Genomic DNA, 23,337 nt, shown 5'->3' on the forward strand with positions numbered 1-23,337 from the left:
ACAGCAGTACCATTAAACCAAGATGCAGATGTAAACTTGAGGGAAATCAGATATGCTCATCTTTATTGAGTTTTTCCTCTCACAGGTAAAAGATAGCATGTCAAAAGTTATACAGGCTGTTTTGGTAAACGACATTCAAAAGCCATGCGGTGGCGCAGGGGTTTTCATCATTCCGCTGCCTTGCCTTTACGTCTGCCGTTACTGCTTGTTTCTATTAAGTAGCAGACCATTGAATCCACATCGTCCCCAAAAATACTGTAAGCCTCCATCACCTGCAGATAGCTGAATCCCATAGACAACATGATCTGCATGCTGCCACTCAGAGCTGAACCAGGCGAGCCAGACTCACGCCCTCCTCCTTGCCGAGCATCACTTCCTGATGACCCTGCTATTAACAGTCGTCAGTTGGCTAAAACCAAAGAGCCTAGCCTAATGAACAGCCAACTTCTCACACAAGATATGTAGAATTCCATAATAGATTTTCAAGTTACTGCGGAATTGGGACGCAGTTAGATGTAGACACTCACTGGCTGCAGAAGATGAAGGTTCAGCTCTGGAAGTTGATGACTCCCTAGGACCAAGTTGTTGCTTGAACTTGTCATCAGCGAGATACTCAGCCCTTGAAGCTTCCATTACCATGCGCTCAATTTCCTTCTCAGTTAGTTCAAGATCAGAGTAGAAGCGCCCCTCGGCAAGAAGTGCCTGCCAAAAGGAACAAATTCTGTATCATTTTGAGTGTCCAGTAAGACAGGTAGTTTTTTTATGGCAACGGATACTTACATTATCAATCTGTTGATCTTGTTGAGCTTTGATAGCTGCTTTTACCTGATCCTTATCAACATTTGTCTATCATAAATGAGATATGTTAATAATTGTGATGACGTATCCATGGTGATAGATATCACAATCTCAAAAACGTTGCTCGATCATTGGATATGGCTTCTGGAGACCTAATTGAACAGACTTACCCCCTGGAGAGAGCTAAATCCAAGTCCAGCACCAATAGCCAGTCGCCGTGGATCAAAAAGGGAGTTATAATGATTTCCATGGTGGTAGCTCAGCCGAATAGGAGGTGTGTCGGTATTATAGCTTCCATGGAATATATTGATAGGTTCTACCATCAAAAAAGAAAATGTTTTTTAATGGCAAAATAACCAGAAAGCAGATTCTCCACAAAATGAATGCCGTACTAGAACAGAAGATCATATACAGGTAAAGTTTGGCACCTGTGCTGTAAGAATATATATGAATAGGTCGATTATACATCTCTGATAAAGCCTGTATCTCCATGTTATTTCCATAAACCTGCAACCCAGAATAGAATCTGACTTACTGAAAATCACTACAACAAATCGTTCGTATCCAAGTACAACAAAACCTAGGGGCTAGTTTGTTCTTCCTCTTTCCTTGAACAACCAAGACATTCTCAGGTAAGGGAAGCCATGTTTAAAGAAGAAGACACATTATATGCCGGCACCTGTTGAATAGTAACTATTGTTGTGGCAAGATTCAATCCAATTTTTATTGAATGAAGAACCCATATAATGCATTTAATTTAGAATGTCTGAATAGTGTTTTCTTTATCATTTCAATGTTAGAGTATTGAGAACCACTTGCCACCTGGATATGTATCCAAGTTTCACCTGATTCTAGCATCACCAATTGGCGTATAGCCTCTTTTACCTATAAATTGATGTCATTACAGAAAGGATAATTTTCACTGGCAATGTTATTGCATCTTGTCATGCTTTATGCTATTAATGTAGTATTATGCAGCGTAAAAGAGCAGATGGTGAGGATAACTTTAGTTCACACAATTTCCTGGTGGCATCGAAATACTACCTCGATCCATTAGTTTTCGTTTCCTATTTTAATTTCTAAATACAAGCAAAGCACAAGCTATAATGAACAAGCAAACAGAGCATCAGTCGCCTCTGTCTTTAATGCAGTATTGTCATTGGAGACGACGGCATGCATGAATTCATCAGAACTTCAACTACAAGATCCAACTTATCCCTACCCTGCTTCAAACTAGAACACCACCAAAAATAATGTAGCCAGAAGGCCCAGAACACCAATGCAAGTGATATGAGCATATGAATATGCCAAAGCTAATTAAAATGAATCCAGTATTCCCACCTTGCTTAACTTTCATAACATGACTTCTCAATTCATGTCTCCATTTATTACAAAGTATCCACCATACCAACCCTCCACACCTAATGACACAGCTTCACTTCAACCTGTTGTTAACTTAATCCTATGGCCGTTTCCTGAGTCCCTGACACTGATTATGTTCTGCTGGTTTAGTTTTGCATTGCAATGCTAAGTTGCACACACCATTTCCACACTCAGCATGAAATCAAGCTAATTTTCAGAAGAAAAACACCAAGAAAATCTTTATAAATTGAACCTACAATAGCTTCCACGGAAACAAAACAACTGCAGGGAAGTCTCTAGAAAATGCAATCAGAATAGCTCCTAAAAGAGACGGGACTGCTGCATACCTTATCTCTTCTCTTCCTCTTACAATAGGAAGTAAAACCCTCTGTTATAAACTGTGAGAAGTGGTCCCTTTCTCGCTCCTGCACAAACAGAAAACTTAAATACTTCATGTTCAAAGCATGAAACAAGTAACCTGACCGGAAGTCTCTCTAAGGGAACAAACCCCTACTGAAGAAATTCACATCTTCAATTGCATAAATTATTCATGCATATAAGAGTATGAACAAAATTCATAACTCAAAGAAAAGATTCCAGAGTTACAGCCGAACAAAGCCAGTGATGGAGGAAATAAGTTTGACCTTTTTAATTTACTTGATGAAGTTGTATGTCATTGCATATTCCCTCTAGAAGGAACCATTGTTTCTCGGGACAATCCAGACCATTGCCCAATCACGAAACTATTTTTTCCCCAATGTCACCCTCACTTAAAGTAATGATGTGACTTCATTAATTGAGGAATACAATTTTTAAAGCGCAATGCTCATCCAAAGTTCTATACCAAATCAAACTAGAATTATGATTTTTCAGAACGAGGGATTATTTGCCTACAATTTGTTTAAAGCTCTATCATGGAGCGATAGCTAATCAGTAAGAGAACTCCATGTCTATTTCATGAATCTTTATCATTTCTAAATAGTTATAGCACATGTAACACCTTTAAGAAATCATAATAGCACCCATATCCTACACTTGCGCACGATACGGCGTGCTCAACCACTTCTTGAATGGCTTCCAACGTTAATGTTCCCAAAACGTGGATCCCACGCTCCTGATATATTAGACATGTGGCTCATTAATTAAACAGAGAAACATCCAAAGCGTGAAGATTGCAAGACAAGTTACATGGCCTATATATCATTTCTTGTCAATTCAGTTACATTTGCTGTTGAACTATTTCTTGACTCTGTAGTTTATATATCCTACATTATATTTGCATATTTTTACCATTACAATACTAAGATTATTTCCACTTTAGTTTATAAATATTATTATAGAGTTTCAATAATTTAACAATATACTTTTAGTTACGGTTTCAGTGCCTATGTTTTTTTTTTTTCAATTTTCGCGTCACCACATCCCTAACCTATTGGGGTCGAGTCATCAGTCCACAACATAATGAAATAGTTAATTCAAGCAGAACATGCTCAAAAGGTAAAAACTAGAATTCTAGATCGTGAAAAGCACTTTAACAGCTAAAGACATGTAGCAGAAGGTCCAAAATAATCTAATAGTTCATGAAATAAGAATTCAGATATAAGTTTTTTAGTTAGGCATAAATGCATATGCATCCTTTGTCAGAAGATGTAAGATATGCTATAGTCCTATGCGCTCATGCTCATCAATCTACCAATCTTTCTTTTCTTCAAAAGGTAAAAAAATTTGGCGAGTAAAATATTAATTACTTTTGCTGTGATGTGTTCTGACATATTACTTGCCAGAAAGTAATATCTTTACACATTTCAAGAAAACATAAAGATACGCTTTAGGCCAATGCGCTCATGCGCATAATCTACCATTATGAAAATAACAAACCAACATCGTAATTGACATATTACTTGCTAGTGAAGAAAAGAACAATATCTAGCATACGGATAATATTTACATAATAAGTTTTCCTTCCCTTTAATGAAAAGTTTTCTAATGAACAATTCTTTTTACAAAAGGCAAAAAGGAAATATACATATATATACATATATTCATAGTGTAAAATAAGCAGAAAGATGGCAAGAAATCATTCCACCTAGCAAACTTATCTAACACTGGTGGCAAACCGAATAATGTGTTTAACAAGCAGAACCACACATGAGATGGCAATCCACCATCGCAGTATGAGAGTTGCATGAATACAATTTAAGGCCTTCTTAAAGCAAAGAATACACTGCGTAAGTTCTATATGCATTCTTACATTTGTATCAAGCATGAATGTCATATTTTCTTAACTGAAATTCTGTCGTCAAACCCTTTAACTAGTTTTATTTTTTTTATTTCGATTCCTAAACAGTGCTGTCGCTTTACTTTACAATAAAAATTGAAAATAACATAGGAGTACATGTGCATATAAACATATGCCATTCTGAAGTACGCAACAAAGATCTTCTAGTGAAAGGTCATCCACAGTAAACAAAAACCCTCTATTAACCATGGCAACATCAGTAAGTTGTTAAGACTATGCCGGCATGCTTAAGACGGGCAGAAAAGGTGAAACTAATGAAGAAGCCTACCCTTCTAAGTTTGAAAAATAATCAATTGGAGTGAGAATTGTTCGAGTGGAATAAAATCAAATACTATAGAAACAGATACTCCGCATCAGTCATATTCTGTACCATTGAACGAAACCTTCTAGAAGTCGAATTAAATTAAAAGGAAAATCACATTACCCTCTGATATAACGAACAATCTAAAAACTAAAGTAATCTGCTTGTCAACTGCTCCAAAATATTAGGTAATACCACTTCAGGAATGAGGAACAAGATACATTAGGATTATTGTTTCTCCTTTGAGGTCAAAAACTGAGTACTTAACGTGTCAGTCAATAAGTTAATAAGCAAAAAATATACATTTTATGTAAACATATGAAGAACAAAAGCTTCATACCATATAGTCAATGCACATCTGCCTAACCAAATCATATAGTTCAGAGTCACCATATACTTGATCTGCAACAGCACGAAAAAGACAGTTCCCATCCTCTAGCATTTTTCTCACTTCCAAGCCTTTAACCCGTCTTAAATCAATCTCAAACTGGTGTTCTCTTTCCTGCAACAGACAAAAACAAGTCCTGTTTACAACAGTAGTCCAGCCATATTCCGAAACGTGTTACAAGGATTTCTACTCTTAGACAAACTAAACAAAGCACAACTTGCATACTTCGACCATGATCAAGCATCCACAGTCAGAAATTTCCTCAACAAGTTTGCACATATTAACAATCAGAAATTAATAGCACGTAAAATCACGTCATATATTAATAATGAAGATAAGAAGATATCATTAACTTGGTAAGTGAGGGGCTTCGTTGTTTTTTCATAAAGGTATTTGAGGGGAAAAAAAAGTAATAGCAGCACAATTTAAAAAAGTATAAATCATAAGAAGCGAGACGCAGTATTGCAAAAAATGGAACTCCATAATTATTCAGACAAGAAGTTGCACCTCAATAGAACTCACCGCATCATCATAGGATGAACTAAAGCATGGGCTCTGCTCATCAGCGCTGTTATATCCATCACCCTCACAATGTGATCGAGGTGAAGATGGACGGGATGCAGTTGGTGATGACCTTATTGATACACCAGGCCAACCAGCAGGTCTCCTAGATGACCCTATTCGCACTGTATTCAAGTCCCCAGATGAAACCCTCCTAAAACTTGAGATAGGTGACGAGAGCTTTGGAGGTGGCACAGGAGGTGGTGGTGGATACGAACTGCCAGTAACCATCTGGAAAGAACTTCCAACTGTTGCATCATTTTCCTCCTCCATGACTGGCATTCCCCCAAATCCTTTAACCAAATTTGGAGAACCCACCACAGCATCATTGTGCACCTTTTCATCCTCCACAATTTTTTCACCTCCATGTTGATCACTGTCTGGACTTCCTAGAGAAAGATCCTCACTTTTCTTTCCCTCACTTTTGCTGTCTGAAACACCACAATACTCTGATAACTCATCTGCAACAATCTGCTCATGCACTTCTTCTACCAAATTATCATCTTTTACTGCTGAAACAACTTGTGCAATTCCAGTAACCTGCTGCTGTGGTGAAGATGAAGTAGAAGAAGGACCAGCCACTGATACTGATGTTGATGATCGGTTTTGGTTAGATGATGACGACGAACCAGCAGAACCTCGCTGCACTAAAATCCGAGTCATTATTTCCCCTCTTCTTCAAACTGCAGATAGAAAACTTTTATTGCCTTATTTTCACCCAAAATTAGAGATATAAAGCTGCCCGTTTCAATTTGTCGCGCGTTCTTGCCTTGGGAGCAGTCACACCAATTCCACGGTTAAGTGATTTGTTGTTCCAGCCCACTAAGCTCTGATCCTCGCGAATCAATTTCTGCATTCCCCTAACAATTCTCATGAGACCTTGACCTCCAAATCTTTTATTCTTAAACAATAAAACCCTCTTTGAGATAAAGTACTCAAATTTACCCGTGATAAGCCCCAGATAATAAATAATCACCTCCACAATTTCACAACTGCAATTTAGATACAATAAAGCAACACATAAATCGCGGTTCAAGACCTCACTAAAGAAAAGGAAAAAATAAAAAAGACATACTGATGCGAAGAAAAATAAAGACCCAGAAAAATTCAAACAGCAAAAGATACAGAATCAATAGCATTAGGCGCCGATTTGAGCTTCAATATCTCAAAAAGAGAAAAAGATTTATATATCACCAGAAACTACCAATAAGATAATACGAGAATTAGCTAAAGCATAAACCACTTAAATCAAACATAAAAACCAAACCCAAATCTAATTGAAATGTAAATCAATTCAAACAAGAAATTAGCCCCGAACAAATAAAAGAGGGTTCAAGATTCGGAATTCCCGGAGAACAATCATCAATCAAACAAGAAAATCAGAGGGACGAGAAACGTAACCATGAACTTAGAAAAATACACAAAACCCAATGCGAAAACGAGCAGGTGAATTGAATCAAATAGCCCCAAACAGCCCTAGAGTTGACCCGGTTCCGAGTGAGGCTACTCACCAAAGCCACGCGATGACGAAGCAAGAATAGTTGGGAGTGTTGTTTCACGGAAGGGTTTCCGAAGGCACACCTAAAACAAGATAACTTCAGAACAAAGAAAGTGTGTGTGAGAGTGAGGGTGTGCGGTGTGTGCGAATTTATATGTATGTATGTATGTGTATGTATAGGTTGAGAGAGAAATGTAGAGTGAGAGAGAGATTAGGAAAGTGGTTTTGTTGGGAAGAATAATGGGAGGCTGAGTTTTAAAGAAGATGAAAACAGAGGAGGGCACGTGACTGACTATCGATTTTATTTTCCACGTGGCTTTTCATGGCCATCTGCACGTGTGGGAACACCGGAGCAGCGGAGCACACTAGCAAAGCTTTAAATCATATATACATTATGTTGGATTCATTTTCTGAGTATTTTGTTGTATTTTGTGAAGATAGAAAGAAAAAAATAAAGATAAATAAATGTGTTTTAGAAATAGTATGTATGTTTGGATTTATTTTTTGAGATAATTTAGAATAAGTATTATATGTTTAATGTTGTGTTTTGGGAGATAAAAATTACCATTCATTATCAAATTATGTTTTTTATATATATATTTATGCATGTGTGTATATATATATGTATGTATTTATGCTAAAATAATTAAAAACACATAAATAAGGTATTTTTTTAATAATGATAAACATTAGGTATGTTTTGACTTGTCTCGAAAATAATTTGAAAATAAAAACAAACATAGTGATAATGTTTGAGTTTGTGTTTTGAGTGTTTCGTTTTGTGTTTTGGAGATAGAAAGAGAAAAATAGAAATAAATAAGTGTGTTTTGAAAACAGATGGTATATTTGAATTTTTATTTTGAGGTAATTTAAAATATTTTAAAATAAGTTGTGTAGGTTTGATGTTGGGATTTGATAGACAAAAATCACTATTCATTCTCAAATCATAACTCTTTTATATAAAATTTTGTATATAAATATTGTATGTTTAATATCGTATTTTTAGAAACAAAAATTACTATTTATTTTCAAAACATGTTTATTTTATATTACATATATAAAAAGTTAAAAAATAAAAAAATACATAAATGAAATATAAAAATACAAAAACAAACTTTGAATGTGTTTGGATTATGATCATAATTGAAGCCAAAATTTGTACTCGAAATCATAAACTGCTTAAAAGACAGTGGTCAGATCGATAAAGAATATCAGATAAACAATCAACTCAAGAGCCTTGGATAAAATTGAAAATTCAATTTCTTTCTACTGGTTAAAGCAGTAATTTAAATACTGTAATTTGATATTTTTTTAAAAATTTATGGAGTTGGATCCACTCGTAGTCGTAGCAATAATTTATGAATTAATTACGTAACAAATTTATTATATAGTTAATTTAAATAAAATCCTTTTTTGAATTTTGTTAGAGAAGGGGAAAAAAAAGTGTGTGACAAAGAAAAGCAGTTTTCCATTGAACCCTATCAAAACATCCAAATAATTACATCATCCCCCCCCCCCCCCCCCCCCAAACTCCGTTTTAAGGAGAAGTAATCCAAAGTGCAAACTCACACCACTACAAAGTGACAATATTCATATAAAAATCAACAACAGATTATCACAAGCTCCCCATGAAATCGATCCTCAGTGCCTCCGAAGAGCCACGGCGGAGAGCACAACCAAGAATATGAAGATGGCGGCGGCGATGAAAGACGCCACCACCGCGCCGCTGACACGCTGGCAGAAATCGGTGAACTGTTGGCAAATGGCGAGCCAGTTGGTGTTGGAGTTCCCATTGTGGGCTAAGTACACAATCGCGGCCGCTGCGGCCGCCGCCGCCGTCGTGAAAGCCACCAGCACCTTTTTCAAGTAAAAAATCACTGTCAAATTAATTTCATTGAAAGATAATTACAGGGAAGAGTTTTGGAGTAGGTACAGTGTCTAAGATGAGGAGGAGAAGCTTGATTCCAGCTGCACTGGGACGAACAATGCCCACAATGGAGAACGGCAAGGATAGGACTAAGTAGCCACTCGCAATAGCATTTGCCACCACGAAAAACCTGCAAACATTTTTCAACTTTTCTTAATTCAGTCTGTTCATGTGAGTGCCTTGTGAATAAAGATAACAAGTGATGATGATAAGATGATTAATGTTTTAGGATAATTATATAATGACACCGTAAATATTGGATATAATAGAAAAAGCTGTTCAATTTTAAAGAAATTAAATTGTAATTATGCTTTACGTTACAGATGGGTTATGTTGAAGACGGCATAAAGAATTTATAATCATGTAACTCATATATCAAGGGGTGGTACTGTAAATGTTGGGACCTCAAGTCACGCTTGTATAATTATCCTTTATAACAGTTTACGTGCATGCTATGCGGCAATACTTGAAATTGGCATAAAAAGATTCGTGCATTATCAAAACGATGCGACATACATGAAAGTCGGGAGGTCATCGTAGCTGGCTTGGAACTGGAAGAATTGAGTGGAGAAAGGTAGAGTTTGATCGGTGGTTCCCATGGTGGTGGTTGCAGCTAGAGCCGCCACCAGCGCACAGATCCTCAGGATGAAGTCAAAGATGCCAACTCCTCTCTTCCACCTCGCTTGGTGATGTGGGGTTGCCGTCGTGGTGGCTGTGTAGACAACATGTTTGCCTTTGGTCGACTTAGACTCAGGGATGTTGATGGCAGTTTCTTCAGTGTTCTTAGTCGAATCCATCATGTTTTCTTTTGTTGTTGGGAGAGGAGAAGTAGAGGCTATATAGAGTATAAGAGAATTGGGATGATCTTGAGATGAAAAAACAGGTTTGTAGGCTGAGGAATTTATAGGACAAGAGTTGATGGATTAGTTTTGTGATCATTTAAGGTTTGATCATGGTATGTTCCAGTTGTGGAGAGAGTTGGTACATATTTATGTGGAGAAGTTGTGGCTAACTCACTCCACCTTGACAAAAGCCATTCAACTTTGTTTGGAATAAAAGAATTTCATGTTCTCTTTCCATCATGTAGGTCATCAATGTCACAATATGTACACGTACATGTTTGAACACTGCCAAATGCTTTGCACAATTGCGTATCGGATTTTCTATTATAGATCTTATTGCTTCTTTTATTATAAATAACACATTCCCGCGTACAAAGATGACATTATTTTATTTCGAAATGCAAGTTCATAGTATCAAAAAAATAATGGTAAGAACATCGGAGTAGCTACAGCTACCATGAATATAGCATTCATTCAGCAATTACCACAGTAACTTGTAAGTTTGTAACAGAATAAGTCAAAAAAAACAGGAGTAGATTATAAATTGGTCCGAAAAAATTGAATTCCGATATTCAATAGCATATTTTGATGAAAAGGTGTTCTCTTAGACATTCAGACAAAAAGGGAGGTGTACTATGGACTACAAAAGCTAAGGGAAGCTCTATGATTATTACATACAATTCTTCAGTGAATCTCCAGCTCCTTGGAAGAAGCAATAAGAGAGGGCGAAATCTGCAATAAAGATTCCAACAAGAGAGACAACCACGGCTGACGTAGTCGACTCTCCAACGCCTTTGGCACCTCCCAAAGTGGTAACACCCCATGCACAGCTCACAACAGAGATTATTGCGCCAAAGACCTGCGACTTTATCATTGCGCTGATTATATCCCATGATTTGAGAGCTCTTTGAGCAGAATCTAAGATAATGTTGATGCTGATGCCATAAACACCATCGGCTAGGAGTGCACTTGATGCCATCCCTACCGTAAAACACATCAGAGTTAAAAATGGAAGGGCAATACAGGAAGCTAGCACTCTTGGGGTCACCAGATAATCAACCGGATCTGCTCCAAGAACTCTCAATGTGTCAGTTTGCTCAGATACCTGCATTGTGCCTAATTCTGCAGCAAAGGCACTTCCAATACGTCCTGCAACAACAATTGACGTGACGACGGGACTCAGCTCCCTTGCAAAGGCGAGGGCCAAAACACCGCCAACAGATCTATTCAGCCCCAATCTGGTAAATTCCCTCACAAATTGGATGGTGAAGGCCATGCCAACAAAAGCCGAGGTCAAGAGACAGACACCAAGTGATTTGGGTCCGACTCTCTCTAGTTGTTGGAGGGTGTTTTTCCAGTGAATTTTGCACTTCATGGTCCTAATGATCACCTGACCCGTCAAGATTAGAACAGATAATCCTCTCCATAAGTACCTAGGAGGTGACCATTGACTCAGGAATGTAATTGATTCATTGTTCAATACTGGAACTTCACTGGCTTCTTCTTCAGACACCGCGGCACTTGGATGACCATCTTCTGTATTTAGAACAAAAAACTTGCTTTGTTTGACAAGGCTGTGAGTCCTAGCCGCCTCAGATAAACAGACTTTCTGGGTAAGTTGCCTGAGATGCAAAAATGTAATCTTTCCTGGACAACTTAGGTTGATAGAGCTACTTCTGCAATTGGTCAGATATATGCAAGTTAAAGTAAATTGATGATATATCCATTGAATAAGACACCTGAGAAAGAGTAATTGTAAATTAATGAAATGTGTTATGTTCAAGAGAGACCTATCAGAGATGTGAATGGCTGGGCGAATCTGGGCAGCTGCTAGCATGTTAGTTCCCTCTTAGTAAGTATGTATATGGAATGCAATCCTGAGTCTTTGCTCCGAGAAGGGATGGTTGTGAAAATGACATTTACTGCAAACCTGCTCAAAACTATCTGTTGAAAATTGTTGAACAGATGCAATCAAGACAAAACATATCTTGCTACAAGGTAACATGGCCCAGCACCATAGTAATTATCAATTGTGTTGAATGGCAAATGATTTGATCAAAAGCCAGCTTCTAAACCTTGTAACCTGCAGCCGCAAGCAAATAACATATAAAGATAATTCATGATTCCAGTTCCATAGTGATGCCAACAAATTTGAAACTAACAACACAGTTGTAAACACGGAACTAACAAAAGCAGTTGACGAGATACTAAAACGTTAACCGTTAGATGTGTTTGTTCACTTCTCCCTTGAATCTTTCTCGCTGTCTTAGTACTTAATCCTGCATTAATTTCATCAGGGCATCCATTCCACCAAAAGAAATTTTGCTTAAACAAGCAACCCTTTTAGCCAAATTAATCTGAGCATCTATACGACTCACAGCAGGAAAAAGAAAAAAAAAAGGCAGCAATTACCAGTAAGATCAACCCAGGATGTGCACCTGGAAACTGTTTATCATGGTAACACAATGAAAATTAAGTAATAACCGGAGGCATTAAAAGTGGAAGTGACGTGCAAGCTATAGAAATGCTCAGGTATTTAAACTTGTTACTCTGTAGCAAAGAACGTAAAATCTGACAGAAGGCCTAGACTAATCACCAATCTTAAAAATTGGCGGCAGCAGCCTTCGAACAAAATTGACACTTAAGGGTTCAACATAGCCTGCAATAGCCTAGTTCCAATTAAAAATTTCAAATGAATTAAATTGAATACATATATAAAACAAGTCCAGAGAAAGATAACAATGAAAATGGAAAAGATTAATACTTAGCTGCCTAGTTATCACAAGCACAAAAATCATAATCTTTAACTAGGAACCATAACAATAAACACCCTGCTTCCAAATTCTCCACACAAAATCAACTCCTTTACCTTCTTATTTGTCTATTTATCTCGTTTTACAACACAATAGGGTAGCTACAATTACAGAAAATTCCCCCCAGAAAACGCACACCCCAAATCCATCAATTCAAACACACTGAACACTGAATATAACAAAAAATAACCCAAGAAAGGAAAAAATTACAATCAAATATCAAAGTTGGAGAACAATTATGGAGCTCCGTCTCTTAAAAACCCAGAAAAAAAACGAATTACCTCCGAAGCACCAAAACATCGGCCACATGAATCAGAAGACCACCGCTAGTTCAACATTCATTTCATCTTTTAGCGGGAAACAATACAAAGGAATCAAATCAACATACCAAAAAAGATAAAAAGAAAAAAATTCCTTCGTCGTTTTACGAAAACCCTATTCAAGCTGAGAGGGTTCTGACTACGTGGAGAAGGAGAACGCGGCTGTATTTCCTTTGTCGTTTGATAAAGGGAAAATTGCATATTAGCCCTTGTGTTTTAGGAAATTTGCAAAATACTTATATGTGTTAATTAAATAATAAAAAAAAATGTCGAATAATTATAATTCCTGCCAAAGAAAAACTCTCTTTGTCAAAAAAAGTGGAGAGGTTTCTACACGCGTTCAACATGTTAATAGGATAACGTTTTTTTATGCATTTTCAGCTTGAATAGACTAAATTGCCCCTATCAATATTCTTTTTAGTTAATTTTTTATATTTTCTATATTTTATTAAGAAAAAAAGTATGATACATACTTAAAAAAATTATTCATATATAAAAATTATTAGTACATCAAATTAAATTATTATACAAAGATTATTAAATATTATTTATAAGTTTTTAAAATCAAAACACATTATTTTTTTTTGAAAATATTATTACTTAATTTATCATTTGTATTGGATATATTTAGTAATTATATTATTTAATAAATTACATTAAATATAATTCATGTTTTAATATAATATATTTAGACATAATAGATACTTAATTAAATTAATCATTATATTAAATTTATAAAAGAAAAACACAATAAATAAATAAAAAAGAACAAAATAAAACTGTTGGTCGTCGTCACCCCCCACCCCCAAGCGCCAGGCACCCCAATTAGAAAATTCTTATTTCAATTAAATTCGATTAAATTAAATTAATCATAGAATAAGTGTAATATATTTATTATATAATTTTATAAAAATTACATCATGCAATTAGTTTAAGTTCTGCAGAACCCATTTTGAATTATAATTTCCCTATTTAACTTCCATCCCGATCAGCAGTGTCGAAACTAGCAACTTGGCTTAGTCTTATCAAAATTAATTAATTAATTCATTCGGTAAATGAAAATATTAGATTTAAATTATTATGATATTCATTTGTAAATTAATTCTTATAAAATTATTACTCCAACGGTGAGGGGTAGGTTGAGATGTAGGAGTAACAAATTTCTTGATCTCTTAATCATAATTTATCAATTTTTTTTAAAAAATTAAAATTTACATTATATTATCATAAATTTCAAAAAAAAAATCATGATCAATTTTTATATTTGAAGATTTAAATAAAGATTATCAAATAAAATAATGAACAATTAATTTAAAATTTTGAATAATTCACACATTCTTTTAGATGCTCTCTCTACAAAAACCAAACATATGGTCTAGAAAACTAAAATTTATTTTATCTAATAAATAAAAATAAATTACAAAATTATGGAAAGAAACAAGTTGGTCAAATATATAAATTGAAAATCAACAACAAAAAAATATAAAAGTAAGAGGAATTTTGATAAGAATTATAACCTGATGTTGGAAAATTTTCTTGTGGATGAAGTGAAAACTGAGATATTTAGGTAGGATGTTGGAGAACTTATCTTTTAAACAAATTAATATGAATTTTTATTTTTATTTTTTTGTAATGGACAACATAAGTTTAGATCTAAAACATAATAAAGTAACAGCTTTAGAGCAAAAGCAAGGGCCTACAGAATAATGTGATGACACGTACGCATTTTTATAGTTTGACTTTGAGAACAGGATGGAGATTTTTGGATGCTCTCTTTAAACTTAATCCTCAGCAGTGGCAGGGATTTTCTTACACTTTGGAAAAATAAAATATTGGAAAAAGTGACCAGGATTTCCCTTTAAGCCATTTTCGGTCCAGTGACTTTAGATGCTCACAAAGAAAGACTGTAATATTCTTACAAAGCATAAAATTCTGATAAACATGTGTGTGTGTGTGTGTTTTTAAATTTATTTTGACCATAAATAAAAAGCCACAAATACAAGAATTTCAATCAAATGGTTTCAAGTGCAATATTTCCTACCATTTGAACCAATGGAGCAGGGCACTTAGTGAGCATGTCCAGCCTTGAAGGGTTTGATGCACGTCCAAATAAGCTGATTCCCAGCATAATAAGCTCTCCATAAGACAGTCTTGCAGACAAAAACCCCTGCCAGAGGTGGGGATTCAGCTCAAAGAAAGCATCGAAAAAGCTTCTTGTCCCATTCAAATCAAGTTTCAACAGAGTCTCCATCCCAAAGTTATAGAACTCCCTGCACCATCTCTTCTCAACTGGCCACAACGCATTCCACGCTCTACGATAGAGATGACTCCCTCTGATCATTCTTGTTGAACCAAGGCACTCCGCGATCGCCTCAGCAACCACAGGGGCAACAGCCATCGTCTGAGCCACCGTGTAGCCAGTGGATGGATGCACAATCCCGGAATTTCCCCCAATTGCAATCATGCTTTGAGGGATCCGTGGAAGCGGTCCGCCCATCGGGATCAAGCATTTCTCATCCTCAATCACCGTTCTCACTCGTATGCCTAATTGCCTCAGCCTTGCCACCATTCTTTGCTTGATCTCTGTGTATGATAGCAGCGGCCTGCTAACAAGAGAGGTCTCTTCAAGAAACACCAAGTTGGAATCAAAAGGCATTGCATACATAAAAGTGGGCAATCTTGAATTGCTAGCACGTAAATACGGCTCATTTCCCAGATGGGAGTCTCTCCAATCCATGAGAACCATCTTATCCAAATCATAGGGATGCTGATCAACTTCAGCCAGAATACCATGAGCAATCTGATAACCAGGATTTCTTGGCTTGTCATACTCTACAAAACTGCTCCGAAAACCACTTGCATCAACAATTAAACTGGCTTTCAACTCAGTTCCATCATCACAAGCAATGGAGGACTCAAACTCCTCATGCTCTACTTTCCCAACTTTGGCCTTATGAAACTTCACACCATTGGCTGCACAATTAGACAACAACTTCAACTTCAGCTCTTTCCTACTCACTCTACCATAGGCACGGTCCAAATACTTTATTTTTCTATCATTGATAAAAACACAAGTCATGGGCCATGTTTTGTCCAAACAGTCCTCCAGTCCCAAACTCTCAAACTCATCAATCCAAACACCGTAATTGTTCGGCCACATAGAAAGGGGTGAAGGATCAAGACAGCATACCTTAATCCCATGACCTGAAACCTGCTCAGCAAGCCGGAGGCCTGCTGGACCCGCCCCTATAACAATCACATCAAACCGACGCCCGTCGGCGGGATGAAACCAAGGGACATCAAAATCCAAAGGTTCAGGTTTTGACTTGGGTTCCAAATCAAGAAAGCTACACGGAAACTTGCTGATTTGGACTCTCTGATGATATTTTCTTGTAGGGTTCCTATCAACTGGGTGCAAAAATGGAGTCTTGGCCGGCGACAAACACGGCGCTGAAGTGGAGAGTAAAGAAGGTGGAGATAGGCTGAGAAAAGACGCCATGAGAGAGACGGGAACAGACAATGCAACGAAAAAGGGATCTTTAAACAGATGTGTAAAAAGAATACCAAACAACGAGACAAAAATAGAGGAAATGGATGCTTTTAATAACTAAAATTTGGCAAATGTAGCATTCAATGGGCCCGCGTCAATTTCATCGGCAAAACTCAATCAAATGTCTTTTTCTTTTGTTTGGTTAAGTTAAATTTCATGTAATAAAAGGTCACAACCAGCAAATACCAACAACCCTGCTGTTTCAGTGGGGCGGCCGTTTCCAGATGTGATGAAATGATAAAAGATTAAAAGTGCATCCCTTCCCCTGATACTTGAACAAAACTCTCGAGATCTGCATCACATAGTAATATTAATACATCAAATGCTGCCTATCTTAACCCATTTAACTTCTATTAGACGATACTGTAATGACACCTCCACAGTTTGACTTTGGGATTTCGAGAACAAGAACAGATCCGTTCTGATTTGTTTCGATTATTTTGGACAATTTTAGAATGCGAACGGACAGTTCTAATTTCTATATGATAATCATTGTTTGACTAATTAATTTAGCGAGTTGGATATGGTACTTGATGCTCCATACGCTTGCTGCTTATCCAGTGACGTAATACTGCTGCCTTCACTTTGAAGGAGATCAGTCCCATCAGATGCCAATCACAATCATAAACCAGTAGACTTTTATTATTACATTCTGGATTTGTATAGGTACATGTTTTTAGATACAGACTAATAAAAAAGGATTCTGAGATTCGAAGACAATAGTCGGTAAAAGAAATCTTTCCAGCAGTGTATGATATACATAACAAAATAAGATATTGACGACAATATACTAAATGTAATCATGCTTTTCAATCAAAATACTTTACAGCCCACAACAACATAATTGAGTAAATTATCTGGCAACGGCATAGTTCCGTGAACATCTCAAAGGAAGCAACCATTTGGGCATTCTTTAGGCTTTCGCTGAAACAACTTGGATATGTCAAGTGGGATGGCCCAAGGCATATCTCAAGATATTATTTTGATCTACAAGATGGTAGAGTGATGCCTCCACATGCAGCAGCAATGATGAAATACAGGAGTACAACAATCAAACATGTCAGCATGGCCCTGTGAAGAAGCATAAAAATTACAGATCAAAACACCGATGAAGCTAAAGCTGATAACCGAAGAACCTTTATCTAAAGACTGAATATCTGATGCAGCAGTTATAGTCAGCAATTAACCCAAGCACATTCCTTATTTGTAACTGAAACATTCAAGACAAGCAGTGCATAGAGAAAATAGCATCAACTTCTTAAAGGCACCTAGAAGCACAACAACATTGTGTAAACGAATGTAACTTTAAAGATTCTATATAGTTTGAAATTCTTGTACAAGGACCGTCTTTGTGTTAGTTTATGCCAACAAATCTGAATTCAATTGTTAACCAATGATGAGGTAAAAATCAGGTCTAATCAAACAGCAGATATGTAGCCATTCGGGAGAAATGCAGTCAAATTGTGATGATGCCCCAAATAGTCAGTTGGGCCAGCAGAAACTTGTCATGGAGAAATCAATACACCGACAGTTTAGTTTGGTTCAATTATCGTATCAAGTACTTTGTTCATTAGGAAATCTAGGCCCATGTGGTTACCCCTTGTGTACAAATATCGCTCACTTCAGGAAACCAGGGGATAAAATAAGTTTCTAATTTTATTTCGTTGCCTTCTTCTTAATCTGCAGTTATATTTAATTTTACTGCAAAAGTCTAAAATGTACAGAAAACTTATTTCAGCAGGCAATTAACTGAAAAGAAAGTTGATGATTGAAAATGACCTGGTATATGTAAGGAACATAGTTATTAATGGCGCACCATGCGCAAGCCCAGCGCCATTTTCAGAAAATGGTGCAGGGCTTTGTCATGGCAGCGGAAAGGCGCGCTAAGCGCGCCTTCTGCAAGCGTCTGGCCAAGCCCAGTTTTTCAAAGACGCGGTAGTGGCAGAGGGCGCTACAGGGGCGCGGAGCGCCCACGAATGCTGCGCCGCGCTAGGGTTCCGCCGGCGACGCCGGTCTGGGACTTCGGCGGCGGCGGCGGCTGCTGCGCAAAACTAGGGTTTCAGCGGAGGAGGGGAACTAGGTTTCACACAAGGAGAAAAGAAAAGAAAAAGGGAATAAATATTTACGAGAAAGTAACAGAAAATAGAGTTTCTTTAATGTTTTTAACCTTTTTTTTAAAAAAAGTTACACAATAATGTAAAAGAAAATTTTTTGAAAAAAAAAAAAACAGAAAGGAAGAGAAAAACCCTTACTAGTTGTTTTACTCATTTATTTTATGATACAATCATTAATATAATTTCTAATATTTATATTTAATTGTTTGTGTAATTTGTAGTTAAAAGATATATTAATATATGAATATATAATTTACTTATGCAAATTTGCGTTGTATTATAAAAATGCGCGACCATTCGCCTTGTGCCATGGCTCTAGGACACCTTTGCGCCGTGGCATGCCATGCCCCATTAACAACTATGGTAAGAAACTAAACGATAGATTCCTTTGTCTTCCCATTTTATGGTAGTCGGACCTAAGATAACAAATATGACTGTTGACTTTGTGCCAAGAGGTTCAAATTTGCAATAGAGGCACTACCAGTTAAGGTCAAGAAAGATCTGGAAAACAGTTATCAGAAAAAAGTTAGAACATCTGCATTCGCAATTGTATGAGTACTTCTATGTTGGCCCAAGTAAAATGGTTCTTTTATCTAGCTCTCTCATAGGAAGGCGCATAGTCGACAAATACCTGTCTGAGAAAGATAAAATATTGGAAAAAGTGCACTGGGTGTTACCAGGATTTCCCTTAAGCCATTTTCAGTCCAGTGACTTTAGATACTCACAAAGAAAGACTGTAATCTTCTTACAAAGCATAAAATTCTGATAAAACATGGTAATACTTACAGGAGTTTAGCATTTTTCATCCATAGAGCTCGTCGAAGACGCTTAGATTGTTTCCTGAAGTGAAATGCACTATCCTGCATGGTCGCTGTTTTGTCAACAAGAAGCTCAATCCTGTCACCTCTCTCTAGTATCTTGTCAATGTTATCCACCATTATAGTACGCACCTGAATACCATGTTTGATTTGTCATGTGCATTAAATTCAGTATAACGACAAACAAAATTGCTATATCACCAAAGAGTCAAAGACAGGGAAAGAAATAGCATAATAAAGTATCCCTGGATATGTTATTACTCTATCATTACTACATTCCTATATAACTGGTATTTGTAAATAGAAAGAAAGGGTTTTCTGCATGACATTATAATAGGATTGCAGAAAGTAGGACATACATTGTACTTTGACATGTTATAGGTGAGGACAAATTGTAAGCATGAAACAACTTCAAGGCCTTCCAGTCCCAGGATGACCAGGCCAGTTAAATGCATCAAACACCCAGAACTCAATTGCAGTTATATTTCCAACAAACAAAAAAGCTGGTCTCCTGTTAAATTGGTCTACTGTGTTACTTCCAAGATTTCATACCATGTAACAATCTCCACTCACATTGCACTTAAATAATAGAACATAAACACAGAATCTTTGTCAATCCATTTCACTTTTACTTCTGAAGATGATGAAAAAGAAGAAAAGGTGACAACTTATGCTTGCCTCGCTAACTTCCCCTCTGACACGGTTGAGCGTATCAGCACTAGTATTACTGGAGAAAAACTCCATTTGCTGGTGCAACACTCTTGAGAATTCATCATTCATAGCATAAGCAGGTGCATAAGGAGCCACTCTCCCATAGTTCTTCATAAATCTCATCTGAACATCCTCAAGATATGAAAATGGGATTCTCCCTGGAAACAAGTGTCAAAATAAACAAACATATTAAAGATACACAAATAGACAGGGTTTGTGCATACGGGTAAAAGTATTCTTTCTCAAAATTCTGACAAAATATCCAATGGAGTGAAATTTCAGTAAATGGAAAGAGACGGGTATAACAAAGATGAAGATAGTCATATTATTGCTAAAATAAAGAGACTACAAAAAGTAAAGATCCTAAAAGAACTTCTCCTGTCTATAACATTAATAATTACAATTCTAATTTCACTATTGGTTCATGGCATTACCATGGATCTCATGCACCATAAAGAACTGGAATACCACCACGGTGAAACAAGTACATCCACTGTGAAGTGTATTTCCTTAAGCCCATTCATCATCAGTCTGACTGCTTGCGGGCATGTTCCGATCATTGATCAGAGGATAGAGGCAAAGTCCAAACCTAGTCCACTGTAATTCTCAAACTTGGGCTGGGTGACTTAAACTGTTTCGTTAGAATAGATTCATGCCAACATACTTTTTGATCGGTTAATCAATTTCTTTGGTGCTGACATTCAAGCATATGAGTGAACGAAACTGGTAAGAGATCCATTAACCAGAATTGTAGTTTTTCAAATATAACTGTGATGTTTCTCGGACAAATTTACATATACAATACCATGTAATTAAGGCCACAATACATGTTTGGTCGTGTACAACACAACCCTGATACCACTCAGTTTATTACCGCAAACAATAACAACACGGGTTGAACTAACTGTAGTCTTACTCATTGGATTAGCTTGCTACGAATTCAAGAAATCAGAGGCATGTAAACCTTGACATAACCATACAGGCACTCCTACTGTCAATCTCAAAATTCAAAAAAGAATCCAAACTAATATGGTTAATAGAAACTCAGAAAGTGTTAACATATCAGGCAATCCAAGAAATCACTTCTCCTGACAAGAAAAACCAAAACTATACAACATAATAAACCCAATAATCAATATAGTTACCCAAACCACACCAAGCAGGGGCACGAAACACATTAAACCCTAAACCGCAAATTCAACAACTCATACGGAATTCAATATGAAAACCTCGATTAAATTCTCGTTCCGAAATAGAGGCTTACTTCCAAAGGTGTCGTTGGCCATACAGAGGAATATAAGGCCATCAGACCGGAGGATATGGAAGATGTAGCGATCTTGGGAGAAGCACAACCTCGACTCGGCAGACTCAGTATCGGATAGCTTCTCCAGTATCCGGCGCACCACCGCGCCAGTGTTCCCCGTGACGGCGCTGAACTCCGCAAGCACCGTCGTCCCACGCGCCACCACACCATACAGAATCGCCATCCGCAATATTTGAGTGAGCAATTAAACTTTCATAAATCAATAGTTACCATATGATCAATCAACAAGCATGCGATTATTGGGTGGGGTTTGGGAGAGAGCAGAGGATTCGAATTGGGAGGAACGGAAAGCTTGACCGGCCAGTCAAATTGGTCGAAGGTTTCGGTATGGAGAATTCTGAAACAGTGACAGCCAATTGTAAAGAGTAAATCTGACAGGGAACTGTACAAATTAATTTACCAAGAAAAAAACTGCCAAAATATCTTCAGGAAATATATTATTGGACTCCCTACTCTACAGCCCAATAATCAAACTCACTAAGTTGGGCCCAATATGGGCCTCAGGGACTAGAGAATGGGGCTTGGTCCAATAATAATCCTACTTAAGTAGCTGATTTTAATTGGTTGACAGTTGACTTGTGTAGTAAATTAAAATCAATGCTCTCGTCTAAATCTAATTATCAAAGTAGCTACGCTGATTGTCTCTCCCTTACCTTTTATTACCAATAAAAGACGTGTACGAATATATTTACTTTAAGTATGTATAACGTGTCATCCTAATTTCTTTTCCTATATAAAGAGGAAAAAAAACGTTAGGGTCAAAGAAAATTAAAGATGTGATAATCGGGGGTTGTGATGACTGCCCGTGTAATAATATTGAATTTGCTGGCCAAGAAAATATAAGTGGAAATTGGATAATGGCGGACAGCTAAGATATGAGTGCCCTTTTTTTATTTTCAAGAAATGGTCAATTGTATAATAAGAAAGACTACAAAAAGAATTTAATAAGTACAAAGTCAAAGTCTAATATTAAATAAATTCATCACAATAGTGTAAGTTAATTAGGTATAAAAATTAATATTATCCAAGTAGGCTAATCAATTTCACTACAACACTCTATACTAATTTGAATTTAGAATTTCAAAAATATTTTGGTGATAATTCATTATTAATTTAGGTTGAATTGAAAGGGGCGAGTTATTATTGTGTATTTGGAGTTATTATTTTTAGGTCGAGTTGGGTACCAACACGGATTTCTTCGACCCAATAAATATTTTAATTTAATTTATGAATGATTGTCCAAATGTTGACCTAAAACTAACTCAAAAGTCAAGCACCATGGAGGAAAATGAAATTCATGAATATTAATTATTTTTGCTTTTTATCTAGTAGCTAGAAAGACAAATATTTTATTACTGAATTTTCGATACAACGTTTAAATGCGTAATTTTATAAGTAAATAAAATATATATCGTGTCTGAATACCATTGATTTATTGTGTATTTAGAGTTATTATTTTTAACTTATTATTTGCGACTTTATTGTTTTCTAAGAGATATAAAAATCATTAATATTTAATTTGAGTTCTATATTCATAATACTAATCAATCTACTCTATTAATAAATATTAATTATTAACCAGTAATTGGGTTTTAATTGAGACACTAAATCGAGAAAAAAGATAATTACAAAAAAGGATGAAAGAATAAATTAATTAATAATTAATTGACAAGTTAGTGCAATTCATTAATCGTTAAAAATAATGAAAAAG

General features: G+C 36.3%; 5 protein-coding genes across 8 annotated transcripts; all 5 read right to left on the reverse strand.

Annotated features, from left to right (window-relative positions):
- Positions 1-31: 31 nt before the first annotated feature.
- Positions 32-7,449, reverse strand: OTLD1 (OTU-like cysteine protease family protein). Of its 2 annotated transcripts, none has more exons than XM_011090623.3 (9): positions 7,221-7,449; positions 5,671-6,701; positions 5,101-5,262; positions 2,508-2,585; positions 1,227-1,305; positions 969-1,114; positions 781-846; positions 528-702; positions 32-388 (listed from the first exon to the last, which is right to left on the reverse strand). In XM_011090623.3, the coding sequence occupies exons 2-9, from the start codon at positions 6,370-6,372 to the stop codon at positions 168-170; spliced, it is 1,629 nt and encodes a 542-aa protein (XP_011088925.1). In that variant the 5' UTR covers positions 6,373-6,701; positions 7,221-7,449; the 3' UTR covers positions 32-167. The 2 variants fall into 2 exon arrangements, with proteins under 2 accessions (XP_011088925.1, XP_011088929.1); XM_011090627.3 differs by having other exon boundaries at positions 32-385; positions 7,221-7,448.
- A 1,276-nt stretch (positions 7,450-8,725) lies between these two features.
- LOC105170230 (casparian strip membrane protein 3) lies at positions 8,726-9,949 on the reverse strand. The gene is made up of 3 exons (XM_020696918.2): positions 9,651-9,949; positions 9,141-9,264; positions 8,726-9,064 (listed from the first exon to the last, which is right to left on the reverse strand). The coding sequence occupies exons 1-3, from the start codon at positions 9,932-9,934 to the stop codon at positions 8,849-8,851; spliced, it is 624 nt and encodes a 207-aa protein (XP_020552577.2). The 5' UTR covers positions 9,935-9,949; the 3' UTR covers positions 8,726-8,848.
- A 544-nt stretch (positions 9,950-10,493) lies between these two features.
- On the reverse strand, positions 10,494-13,366 carry LOC105170036 (protein TRIGALACTOSYLDIACYLGLYCEROL 1, chloroplastic). 3 transcript variants are annotated; one of them, XM_011090622.3, is made up of 3 exons: positions 13,071-13,366; positions 11,767-11,906; positions 10,494-11,652 (listed from the first exon to the last, which is right to left on the reverse strand). In XM_011090622.3, the coding sequence occupies exons 2-3, from the start codon at positions 11,811-11,813 to the stop codon at positions 10,647-10,649; spliced, it is 1,053 nt and encodes a 350-aa protein (XP_011088924.1). In that variant the 5' UTR covers positions 11,814-11,906; positions 13,071-13,366; the 3' UTR covers positions 10,494-10,646. The 3 variants fall into 3 exon arrangements, with proteins under 3 accessions (XP_011088924.1, XP_020552479.1, XP_020552476.1); XM_020696820.2 differs by having other exon boundaries at positions 11,992-13,366; XM_020696817.2 differs by having other exon boundaries at positions 11,767-13,362.
- Positions 13,367-14,960: 1,594 nt separating this feature from the next.
- On the reverse strand, positions 14,961-16,804 carry LOC105170035 (capsanthin/capsorubin synthase, chromoplastic). Its single transcript, XM_011090615.3, has one exon. It carries the CDS (start codon positions 16,606-16,608, stop codon positions 15,121-15,123), a length of 1,488 nt encoding a protein of 495 aa, XP_011088917.1. The 5' UTR covers positions 16,609-16,804; the 3' UTR covers positions 14,961-15,120.
- Positions 16,805-17,368: 564 nt separating this feature from the next.
- Positions 17,369-22,018, reverse strand: VAMP714 (vesicle-associated membrane protein 714). Its single transcript, XM_011090614.3, has 4 exons — positions 21,567-22,018; positions 20,270-20,460; positions 19,560-19,723; positions 17,369-17,730 (listed from the first exon to the last, which is right to left on the reverse strand). Exons 1-4 carry the CDS (start codon positions 21,787-21,789, stop codon positions 17,637-17,639), a joined length of 672 nt encoding a protein of 223 aa, XP_011088916.1. The 5' UTR covers positions 21,790-22,018; the 3' UTR covers positions 17,369-17,636.
- Between the last annotated feature and the right edge of the window lie 1,319 nt (positions 22,019-23,337).

The sequence above is a fragment of the Sesamum indicum genome, linkage group LG9 (genome assembly GCF_026168435.1).
Source record: "Sesamum indicum cultivar Baizhima isolate 11 linkage group LG9, ASM2616843v1, whole genome shotgun sequence".
NCBI lineage: Eukaryota > Viridiplantae > Streptophyta > Magnoliopsida > Lamiales > Pedaliaceae > Sesamum > Sesamum indicum.

Excerpts from the sequence above, each read along its gene's own strand:
- OTLD1 (XM_011090623.3), bottom strand. The coding sequence starts at position 6,372 with ATGACTCGGATTTTAGTGCAGCGAGGTTCTGCTGGTTCGTCGTCATCA. Across the intron at positions 2,586-5,100 it reads AGATGTGCATTGACTATATG|GAGCGAGAAAGGGACCACTT; the intron begins GTATGAAGCTTT and ends CTGTTTGTGCAG. Across the intron at positions 703-780 it reads AAGATCAACAGATTGATAAT|GCACTTCTTGCCGAGGGGCG; the intron begins GTAAGTATCCGT and ends TCCTTTTGGCAG.
- LOC105170230 (XM_020696918.2), bottom strand. The coding sequence starts at position 9,934 with ATGATGGATTCGACTAAGAACACTGAAGAAACTGCCATCAACATCCCT. Across the intron at positions 9,265-9,650 it reads GATGACCTCCCGACTTTCAT|GTTTTTCGTGGTGGCAAATG; the intron begins GTATGTCGCATC and ends AAATGTTTGCAG. Across the intron at positions 9,065-9,140 it reads TCCTCCTCATCTTAGACACT|GTGCTGGTGGCTTTCACGAC; the intron begins GTACCTACTCCA and ends TACTTGAAAAAG.
- LOC105170036 (XM_011090622.3), bottom strand. The coding sequence starts at position 11,813 with ATGCTAGCAGCTGCCCAGATTCGCCCAGCCATTCACATCTCTGATAG. Across the intron at positions 11,653-11,766 it reads GCCATTCACATCTCTGATAG|AAGTAGCTCTATCAACCTAA; the intron begins GTCTCTCTTGAA and ends GACCAATTGCAG.
- LOC105170035 (XM_011090615.3), bottom strand. The coding sequence starts at position 16,608 with ATGGCGTCTTTTCTCAGCCTATCTCCACCTTCTTTACTCTCCACTTCA.
- VAMP714 (XM_011090614.3), bottom strand. The coding sequence starts at position 21,789 with ATGGCGATTCTGTATGGTGTGGTGGCGCGTGGGACGACGGTGCTTGCG. Across the intron at positions 20,461-21,566 it reads GGCCAACGACACCTTTGGAA|GGAGAATCCCATTTTCATAT; the intron begins GTAAGCCTCTAT and ends ACTTGTTTCCAG. Across the intron at positions 19,724-20,269 it reads TCAGAGGGGAAGTTAGCGAG|GTGCGTACTATAATGGTGGA; the intron begins GCAAGCATAAGT and ends CATGGTATTCAG.